The sequence below is a fragment of the Pocillopora verrucosa genome, chromosome 3, assembly GCF_036669915.1.
Source record: "Pocillopora verrucosa isolate sample1 chromosome 3, ASM3666991v2, whole genome shotgun sequence".
Taxonomy (NCBI): domain Eukaryota; kingdom Metazoa; phylum Cnidaria; class Anthozoa; order Scleractinia; family Pocilloporidae; genus Pocillopora; species Pocillopora verrucosa.
In genome coordinates this window covers 21788051-21798736 of record NC_089314.1, presented here as the reverse complement: position 1 = coordinate 21798736, position 10686 = coordinate 21788051, and the positions used below count along the sequence as shown (strand labels likewise).

Sequence of the window (10686 nt, the reverse complement as noted above, 5' to 3'; positions counted from 1 at the left end):
TCCCTCACAAGAACAAGTTTAACTACTCCTCGGTACACAATTAGCTCCTGGGACTGCGACGTTTCGTACATTGAGGAAACAAAGCAGCAGTTGCCGAGCTAGAGTACGAAACAAAAGTTCCCATGCGTCACCCGTAGCATATGCCGTCTTATTACGGAAGGAAAGCGCCAACGATAAATTAATTTATTTTAAAGGAAAATGAAAAGTAATTTCTTTGATGCGATCGCAGAGAATTTAGAATATCTTACAAAGATCTAAAGGCAAACAACTAAACATATCGCTTTCGCCATACAACAACTATTGACAAAAATAGGGACGATATTTTACAGATGAGGATCAAAATTGATAACATAAGTGCTTATAGAACTGAAGGAAATAAGATATGGCCAAATTAAAAGTTATGAGCAAATAAGAAAGCTCTGAAATTCTTTCTTTCCACAGAAATTTTGTATAAAGGACGAAGGGAAGAGTTTCTACTTTGCAATTTCTTTAGCTGCAGCTCACCTGCAAAAATTAGTTCTTCATTTTGTACTTCATCCTCGAATAAAAATATTACTTATTTCATTTAATACATAATCCTCTACGGGAACAACAATCCCAGAAGAATTTGCAATAATTCCAGCCTGAGGCTCCGCAGCTCAATTGGTTATAATGCCCGGAAGTGCTCGGGTTCGAATCCTCTCGAAGTCAGAATTTTGCAAAGTTCTTTTCTTGAATTTCTTTACTGATGCTCGCTTGCAAGGATCATGTCTTTACTGATTTGTTACTTTGAACGTTTAGATCAGGGTCTTACTTATTGTGGATTCTGATGAATAACCACCACTCGGTTTTGGAAAAAATTTTTCTTCTAAAAATTTGGTCAATCACAAGGCAGAAGAAAAAAATTGTCATTTTTGGTAAGAAGTATCGTTACCGTCACTTTTCAGGAAAACACTGAGTCGCATAACATCTTGAGGTAATTTTACAGTAAATGATCTGAACGCAGAAGGAACAGGTTAGAGAAGTCCTAAAAAGGATCTTTTTCAGTGGACGTTACTGTTATTTTGAGAGTCTCCCGCTTAGCTTGTTAAAGGTCATCCCTTGTTACCAAGAGCAATCCTTTCAGTACCGCTCTAACCAAAACGACCAGACCACACGATAGACAAAACCAAAAAATTAAAAATGATAGCTGTATTTAGTCTAACCAAACCAACACACTACAAATATCGCAATAAAAATTTATATCGACGGACGGAAGTTTTGTAATGAAACGTTAGGCAAAAAAATCATAATGGTATGTTATTACATTTGCAGACGATAAATAAGTCTGACAATAAGATTGATGATTTACGCTGAGAGGGCTCAGTCGTGCTAATCCGTGCCAAGCCTGCTTTTATCGATTAAAGCAGGTGCCCGAAAATGGACTCTTGATGACACCTTCTTGGTGGTATCGGATTGTGCCTTCTTTCTTTACACACCAAACGGACGCTTTTATCTAAATCCTTACGAGATCAGCGTGTAAATACCTAGGTAAGGAATAATGGAAAGCTGAACACGTCTAGACAGAAAAAGTCTACAAATTTTCAGAAGATACATCCGAACACTTAAGTTACATCGGGAAAGATGGAGTTTTCTTTGCAGGATCTTCTATATGATCGTCCGGTACAGTAGCAATACTGCAAACCATACAGACAACATTATGTTTGAAGTTGATTAGAAAACTCTATCAAAAGGTGCCCTGCGCTTCCGGTTCTATTTCATCAATTATTTCTTCCATAGTTGGTCTGGCCTGAGGGTCTGTTTCCAAACATCCTCTGATAAGAGCTCGAAGCACATTGTTTGCCACCATTGCTACTTGTTGTTCTCGTCTTTCAGGGTCTGGTAATTCACGGATGGACATCTCACAAAGAAGTACACCAAAACTGTAGACATCAACCTGACCACAGAAAATGAAGAAATAAATGACAGCACAGAGAGATGCAACACCGTGCATGCTTTTACGGCTATTGTGGGAAAATACCCTGAATAGGAGGAATATTAAGAAAGTAACTCTTGCGGCATGGGAATCTTATTAAACCAACGCTTTTAACGGCGAATGCAGTTACAGAAATGATTCGATTTTAGCCTTTTCCTAAGAAATCCCTTCCTGCACTTTAAGGTGAGAGAGGAAACAACATTCAAATATTGTTTCCTCTCTCACTCTAAAGAGTCTTTGAGCTTCTAATGAGGTGAAAAAGGCTCATGCCAATAATCGTCACTGTTCAGTGCTTTTCACAGCGAGGGCAATTGCCCATTATTGAGCAAACTATGAATTAGTGATCATGAGACACGTCTTACTTTTCAAATTCTTACTTTGCAAACTGTCATTTACATATAAGAGCACCATTTCTATATGAGGAAAGCAATTTTTTCGAATGGTGGTTCAAGGTTGGAAAGATTTAGTTCCAAAACTGAGGTAAAAAAGGCGGCCATCGTAAAGAAGAGAACTACCCGTGAAGAAAACGCCCAATTACAGAGAAAGGAGGCTTTTATATTACTCTCCATCAAAATGTTACGATGTCTAGAGGTATAACACATAAAATAAATTGGAATCAAAAAGCACGAATAAGCTCATCGAGTCAAAAAAGTGCCGTTAGATCATCAATCTGAGCAAACCTGGACTGTTTGATTTGTAGCGCGTGCTTCAGGTGCACTGTAGATTAGAGCCCCAGGTGCAACCGTCATGGTCTGTTTCTTGAAATTAGCAGTGCCATAATCTGACACTTTAGCTCGCCATTGAGTACCTTGTCTCCAGAGCAACACATTTGCACTGCTGATGTCACGGTGAAGAATAGGGATGGGGCGTTTTTGGTGGAGGTAGTTTAGTCCTCGAGCCACATCCAGAGCAATAACGGTGATCTCTGTCTGAGAAAGTGATCTTTCCTGTAACAGTGCTCGCAAGCTTGTTTCCATGACCTCTGTAAGAAACAAAGGTGTGTGGTCGTCGTTTGTTGCTCCAATGAATTGTAGTAAACAAGGGTGTCGACATCTCGAGGCAATGTCCATTTCTCGTTCAAACAACCTGCGGTTGTGAGGAGAAAGAATCAAATCATGTATCGTTTTCACGGCAACGACACAACCACAGAACCTTCCTTGGACAACCTCTCCCCAAGCACCTCTACCGAGGGATTTGGTCGTCAGCTGAATTTGATTACGTGGAATAACCCAGTCTGGTGATCTTTGAGCCTGATTATCACGTAATATCTGCTGAGCTGTTGAAAGGCTTCTTTCTAGTTCATTCTTTTCCCGGTCTTTTCTTGTCAGCTGTTCTTCTAGCTCGCCAACTTGTTGTACCGTAATTCCTAATCGTTCTTGCAAAGCAACAGTTGCTCTGTCTTTCTCTCTGATCTGAACTTGAAGATCTCTCAGTTGCGAATTCATTTCCCTTAATCGCAATTCCGATTCAACTAATTTTTGCTCTTTTCTCTCCAGCTGCTCTTGCATTTTGGTCTTCAGCTGATGCATTGCACGCAGGTTTCCGTTTTGGCGATCTCTTTCCTTTAACAGGTTGGCCTTTTCCGACTCTTTCTCCCTTAGTTGTGTTTGAGATTGTGAAATCTGCTCTTCCATTGCTCGCAGTTTTTGGTATAAATTCTCTTCCTGTCTAATTTTCTCTTCCAGTTGTTGATTTTTTGTATTCAAGCGAGTTTGGAGGTTTACATTAATCCCTTCCTTCTCTCGCAACTGGTCATCTTTTTCCCTGAGCTGTGCCTGTAAGTTGGATAAACGAGTTCTCATTTCCTGTAGCTCGGTCCGGTTCTCTAGCGAAAAAAAAAACGACAGTTTCTTTTACTTCCGGGAGTCAAGAAATGTACCGAATTCACTACAGCTCACCCACTTGAGACATTCTCGTGCTCAGTGAAAGAAGATCCTCGGCTGCACGCAAATGACCTCTATCTTTGTTAACGTACGTGCCAAGCAGTTACTACTAGCCACGATTAGAGACTCCAAAGACTGACCGAACTAACCTCGTACCTAGATCCTACCGTTTAACTGTGACTAAAATGTAGGGACCACTCAACTGCTTGGCCGTGAAAGGTCTGAATACAACACTATGACCGAACCTAACAGAAGTTGTCTTCAACCTTAATAATAATGATATACATGAAAAAATTGAGCGCATCTGATTGGCTGAAAACGGATGCATTTTTCATGTAATAGCAGTGCAAATTACAAGAAGAAGCAAGTTATTCCTATTTCAGCTCGTGCATTGCTGCTCACTATTTTACCATTTTTCAAAAAGTTCCACATAGTAGAGACATGTGTTGTTTATCAGGCGTACTTTCCTCTACGAAAAGGTACAGTTTACGACAGTGAGATAACAGGAATCTCTCGCACATTTAGTTCATGTTACAAACTAAAGAGAGTGGACTGAAAAAGTAGAAGAGAGTGGACTTCTTCATTGGAAAAAAATGACTCCAAACTGCTAATGATTATGATACGGACGAGCTAAGTCGAGTAGGGTACTTGCCTAAGAATCACCTCATTCTTCAAAAGAGAATGTGATGATCAGTAAGATCGTTGGAAGAGTAAAATTATCAGTCATTGTCAGTCAGTGACAAACTTACTTTCTCATGAACACACCATTAAAACATCATGCAATATAGCATATAACATGGTAACTTTAAAATAAGAATTGAAATATGGGACCAGTACATACGAGTTATTTTAAAATACTTATTTTTGTGGAACAGTCTTTTACAGTAGTTATAATCATTCAACAAAATCAATGGTTCTGCAGTCAGTACCATTTGATGAATTTCTGGTGACCTGCTCCTTTGCTGATCCAGCCCTTTGTCTAAGAGTTACTGATACCTCAAAAAGTTCAATAATGGCATCAATTATGACCTTTGCCTGAAAGAAAAAATAACACATGCTTAGAATAATTAATAATTGCAAGTGCTTAATGAGCAATATTTAAGATTAAATGTTATGAAAATTTTTATTTGCATGAGTGAATTTGAAGCTAAAAATTTGCAGCCGAGAAGTCTTGCAAGCCTTCAAATCAAAGTGCACTGTTGTAAAGTAGATTTAAAGTATTTTCCTCTTGAACAATTTGCATAGTTCCCTGACAAAAATTTTTCTCCTCAATGGTTTCTTTTCAACAGGAAATGCCACTCTCAGAGAGGCACAAAAACATATACAATAAATTAACTGAAACAGGAATTTTTAGGTAGCTCAATATTTGAAAATTTTTTGGCTGACTAAGAAATTCCCTTGAATTATTGAAAAATTGAATTTGACTGTCATACAGAAAAGAGAATGTGGGAAAAGGAGATCAATTAATTTTTAGATGACTCAGAATTAATTTGTATCTCCATTTGTATTGTCATAATTAGATATGAAATACATTCCCCTGCGTATCTCTTTGAACAGTAAAAGACTTGGATACCTTTTCCATATAAAGGGTGATGACATATGTATAACTGAAACCAACTATTAGTTACTGGTTATGAGGTAAGTCTACTGTCAAGCCCATGACCCTTGCTGCTGGAGCTTGATCCAGATGCTCATTCCACTTTCATGAGCGTATGACATAACCAGGGATACTGCATGCATCCTTACCCTAGTTGAATCCTGGGCCATAATAGTTGTCCCAGTGCAGCAATTTGTCAGCTAAGTTAATTGTTTAGCAGTTTTCTAATACCTCCATATGTTCCTCAGCAGAGAGAGGCATTGGGAGAGTGAGACATCAGATCCCATTCACAACAAAACATGGTGAAAAGACATGTCTCAAACCAAGACCATGCATCATGTCTCCTACAATTAGCCCATGCATTTCCTGTAATTCAGTCAACAAAGCAAATAATTTCTTTAATTTCTTACATTTTCTGACTTCAGAGCATAGAATGTATATCCAGTGGAACAATCAGGCTGACTGCAAACATAACCAAATATTTTCTTATCATCTGGGTCAGGAGTGACAAATGATATTCTCTTGACAGGATGCATATGCTGCACTTCCTAAAAAAAATACATCAGTAAAACCTATAAAAACACAACAAAATGTACTGAGATGGAAGGGGCACCTGGAGATTTAATCGTATCTTTCCCTTCTGCTGATCAGCCCTTCCTTTGTTCAGTACTCTCTAGCTATTTTTGACTTGAGTGGGTAAATGAAAATATAAATAAGTAAATGGATAAGTCAGTGGGTAAAGAAAACATAATGTAAAATGTAACAAAACATTTGAACCATACACTGCCCCTTGAAAATTCTCTTTGGTAATTAGATGGAAAAAGTGAAAGCAATATTTGGATGAGATTTAAGAGTTAACTTATTTCATATTTTTTTTATAATTTAAAAAAAATATATTGGATAAGATGTAGAGATAGAAATATACTGCATAGTTTTACTTAGCATTTTGATTCCCCAATCTTTTGAAAAAACTCTTTTTTCCAAAATTTGAGTTACACACTCATAGGTGCAGCTTATATGTCACTGTGTCTCTGGCAATCACATCATGGTGGTTAAATAATATTTGACTTATTTGCATACTTACTTGAGTGGTCTCATCTTCTATCCTGATACCTTCCAAACTTATAGTCAGTGTCACCCTCTCTTTGTGTTGCCCCTTTTTCTTCACCTGAGCCTAGTATAAATAACAATAATAATAATAATAATAATAATAATAATAATAATAATAATAATATTAAAACAGACACACATTATTACTAGCTAGCATTCCAGGACTGAGAGGATTATTATGTTACCAGAAGGATAAGTGAAAAGACATTGCTGTGCATTGGGGTAAGGCAATAGAGAAGGGGCCAGGTGCCAGATTGGGCTGAATGAAGGGCAGTTTATGACAAGCTTTCATGATCAACTATAGGCAGTAACAATTTGTCATATTGGCAGACTTGCCTGTGGTAAGTACACTGAGAAGTTTTTAGTACTTACTGGTAGGTTATAATAATGCAATTCAGGCAGTTTTATGGTGGCATGTTCAAGGAATAACACAGCCTATAATTGTCATGTTTTAGAAATATAACACAACTTATAATTGCCATTATGACAAAAAATAAATTTGAGCTTTGATTCAAGTTCATGAACTAACATGACTCATGAACAGGTACACTGCACCTTTAATTTCCTTAAAGCCTCAGCACACATCTCCCCACCCTCTGGGCTAGCAACATCTGTTATCCCCACAAGCTTTGAATTAAAAGTAAGCAAAACAGTGTTAAAACAATTTAAAAAAATTAACTGAAGGAAAAGGGGGAATTTGACTCATAAATTTGCAAAATCAGTAAAAAGTTACAACTGAAAAATATTGGTCAGACCTTGCACTGAAATTTGGTTCCTTCTTCACTGGTTCCCATTTTCTTATTAACAAGAAAAGAAGAAAAAAAAATCCAAATTTACTACCAGAAGCATCAATATGAAAATTTTAATTGTATTCTAATGCACAAAAAAATAAGAACACTTAGAATTAATGCCATTAAGCACAAAGTAAATTAGCCTCTGATTTGTGGGCAAATTGCTTTACACCTAACCATAAACCCATCATGGCCTTTAGACTTAAGACTGCCCAAAAGCAAAACTTACATGGGAATTAAACAATTATGATTTTACAGAAAATGGCTATACATGTAGTCTTACAAGGTCCTATATTTGAGTTTCAGTTTTATTCAATCAGTAATATTAAATCCCCATCCCTCAAGCAACAGTTTTACCTTCCTGGACTCATCCCTTCCACCAAGTCATCAAGTGAGATACCCAACCATGTCTAAGGTTTCCCCTTTGGATTTCCAAGGACTTGTTTCCAGTTTCCACTATCATAGTATCAATGATAGTCATGGTACTATTTCTTGTGCTAAATGTTTAGTCAAAGCATGGCTAAAAAACTAAGGGCATCAACCTGGAAGAGATATTTTTACTTCTACTTTCCCATGAAATGGACTAGGCCTTTTATTTTTGTTGTGTGTGCTACCAGATCATTATAAGACTTAAACATATGGTAGAAGCTTAGCTGCCTCATCAAATTTCAAGAAACAGGTGAAATAATGGTTTCCTTCTCAATTATTTTAAGACTGATTTTCCTTTTAGAAGAATTTTCTGATCTCTATACTAAAAGAATCTTTCCTTATCATATAGCTTTAGTTCTTAGTATTTTTATTGTAATGCATAACATAGATAACTTATTGAACCACCATGTACTCTCAGATCCCCAGTATTGTGTTATCCATGCAAACATTACAATGATCATCGTTTATTGAGAGGTGAGGTTGTAATGCGCAACATGTAAACGTCATATTATGTCATAATACACTCGCTAAGCAAACAGAGTCTTGCACTTATTTAGTTCCTTCACACGCCAGCCGAATAAATCGTTTGAATTTGACTGCCAAATGTTATATCAACGGATATTACATTAAAATCACCTCATGCAGTCACTGAGTGGAACTCGAAGGCTTTCCAGTATATTTGCTTGACATGTGGAGTTGCTACCACAACAAAAAGAGTAAGGTTAAGCCATCCAAAACGATCCAATGGCGGAAATATAAACCCTTTGTGTTCTTCCAAGCTATTCCAAGCTGCTTTCGATGTAGGGTAGTCATTTAAGTTCAGCTATTCATTTGAACAGTTCGGTGTGTTACTTTCGCAGCTGAAAGTTTAGTTTGAAAACATTCAATGCATGACTAAAACACCCTACCTTCAAAGTGAAACGCAGCAAAGTACCAAGGTAATCTGTTGGGTGAATGTGAAGTCATTTGTGACGGCGGCAAAATTTCCGCACAGCCCCATACATCATTATACATCCATATATGGGGCTTTATTATTCAGTGTATCACCAGTAAGATGTGCATGCATAATTAAGTATGGGGCTGTGCGGAAATTTTTCCGTCTATTAACCCAACGTAAGCTCTTGTCACGCAATACTTTTTGTCCCCAGGGGAAGGAAGTGTATTTGCGGTGACCGTTGGGTCGAGAGTTCTGAATGCGCATAGGAAGATGATTTCCCTTTCGTTTTGTTTTGTTTTTTGGATCAATGTACGACATCTTGTGGGAGCGAATGTATTTACGAACAAAGTTATTTGAAGCGGTTCTAAAAAAAGTTCACGGCTCTTCACTGAGGCTCTTATCGGGGGTGTTGGCTTTCACCGTGAACGGTGAAAATTATGGACATTTTACGGCTAACAATTCATTTTTTTCCGTTTGAGGTTACGAGGAAAATTTTTTAAGTTCACTGTTTTTACGTCTAACCGTTAAATTTTGTCAAGTTTACGTGTAAAGGCTTAACAAATTTATGCCGTTTTACGGCTAATAGTTGACCCCATTGAGAGCCTCTTACCTCAAGATTGTAGTCATGTTAGTCTTAGGCCTGTTCCAAACGTCGTGCTACTGCCGTGCCGAACTCAAATGAAATAGTAATTTCGATTTAAGCACGGCAGTAGCACGCCGTTTGAAACCATTAAGCGCGGCACGGCTGAATTAGGTTCGGCACGACTACTTAGCGCGGCAGGCCTTGCCGTGCCGCACGGCAGTAGCACGACTTGGTTTCAAACGTTGTGCTACTGTCGCGCCGAACTCAATTCATAATAATAATAATAATAATAATAATAATGACAATCTTTAATGAGGAAACTTTTTCACTAAAAAGTGGTTTACAAAAAGGACCTCGAAAATTAAAAATTAAAAATTTACAATGAATAGAAATGCTAAAAGATGCTACTAAAAACTAATGTATCTTATGTGTAATACAAAACTTAAATCAATGAATTAAAAATCTGACGCTTCAAAATATTTACATTATCAGAGGCTCGTATAGTTTTGTCCAGCGAGTTAAAATCACTTACAGCATGATAGCCAGTTCTTTGTTTACCCCAGTTTCTTTTAACGGATGGAATTTTGAGGTTTGCTTTATTTCTTGTGTTGTAACTATGCTGTTCTTGCTGAGTGACTAATGTTAATTCGTGATGCGTGAGACCATTAAGACATTTATATACATGTACGCATCGGCGCTGGAAGCGCCTTTTTTCTAGTGTTAACCACTTCAGTGTAGTTAACGCATCAGACGCAGAGGAATACAGTGGTCGATCTAATATTATTTTAGCCGCCTTATTTTGAAGCACTTGCAAACTAGACATTAAAGTTACATTATGAATAAAAGGGTAAGTTTCTAAGGAAACTGTGGTGCTGCGTCGGTGGGAGAGTATAGCAAGTAATTTAGTGTTAACAACTGGGTTGAAAACGTAAATTAGCCACCGTAAAGGGTAAAAAAGCTGACGTTTCGAGCGTTAGCCCTTCGTCAGAGCGTTTAGAGGAATTGTGGGTATTATGTTTGTCTCCCCAAACTAAATCAGCATACTCGAATAAGGGCATAACAAGGCTTTTATAAAAAAGGATGCGCGCCTTAAACGGTAACAAATGCTTAATGCGTCTAAGTAGGCCAAGCCTTTGATTAACTTTCCCTGCCATGTATTCGACATGATTTGTTTTTGTTAATTCATAAATTAATTTAACGGATTTTGCATTATTTGCATACTATTACGCATGCGCACTAATAAAAAAAGACAAATCTACCCGTTTTTCCCGAAAGCTTGAGAGAAGAGGAATCCGACGGTGACAATAAATTGCTTAGGGTTAGGGTTAGGGTTAGGGTTTGGAAACGCCGGCACGATCGTAATACAGTAACTTGCTGGCTCTCGTCAAGGGAAACCAGAAGA

At 37.6% G+C, this 10686-nt stretch overlaps 1 protein-coding gene across 4 annotated transcripts; it reads right to left on the bottom strand.

Annotated features, from left to right (window-relative positions):
* Window positions 1-1149: 1149 nt before the first annotated feature.
* LOC131769567 (probable serine/threonine-protein kinase DDB_G0271682) lies at window positions 1150-8758 on the bottom strand. Of its 4 annotated transcripts, none has more exons than XM_066163039.1 (9): window positions 8673-8716; window positions 8401-8463; window positions 7300-7341; window positions 7100-7171; window positions 6519-6608; window positions 5845-5982; window positions 4767-4872; window positions 2635-3779; window positions 1150-1915 (listed from the first exon to the last, which is right to left on the bottom strand). In XM_066163039.1, exons 3-9 carry the CDS (start codon window positions 7336-7338, stop codon window positions 1706-1708), a joined length of 1800 nt encoding a protein of 599 aa, XP_066019136.1. In that variant the 5' UTR covers window positions 7339-7341; window positions 8401-8463; window positions 8673-8716; the 3' UTR covers window positions 1150-1705. The 4 variants fall into 4 exon arrangements, with proteins under 4 accessions (XP_066019136.1, XP_066019134.1, XP_066019137.1 ...); XM_066163037.1 differs by having other exon boundaries at window positions 8401-8587; window positions 8673-8691; XM_066163040.1 differs by lacking the exon at window positions 8401-8463 and having other exon boundaries at window positions 8673-8758.
* Between the last annotated feature and the right edge of the window lie 1928 nt (window positions 8759-10686).

Excerpts from the sequence above, each read along its gene's own strand:
- LOC131769567 (XM_066163040.1), bottom strand. The coding sequence starts at position 7,338 with ATGGGAACCAGTGAAGAAGGAACCAAATTTCAGTGCAAG. Across the intron at positions 6,609-7,099 it reads AGGCTTTAAGGAAATTAAAG|GCTCAGGTGAAGAAAAAGGG; the intron begins GTGCAGTGTACC and ends TATTTATACTAG. Across the intron at positions 5,983-6,518 it reads TAGAAGATGAGACCACTCAA|GAAGTGCAGCATATGCATCC; the intron begins GTAAGTATGCAA and ends TATTTTTTTTAG.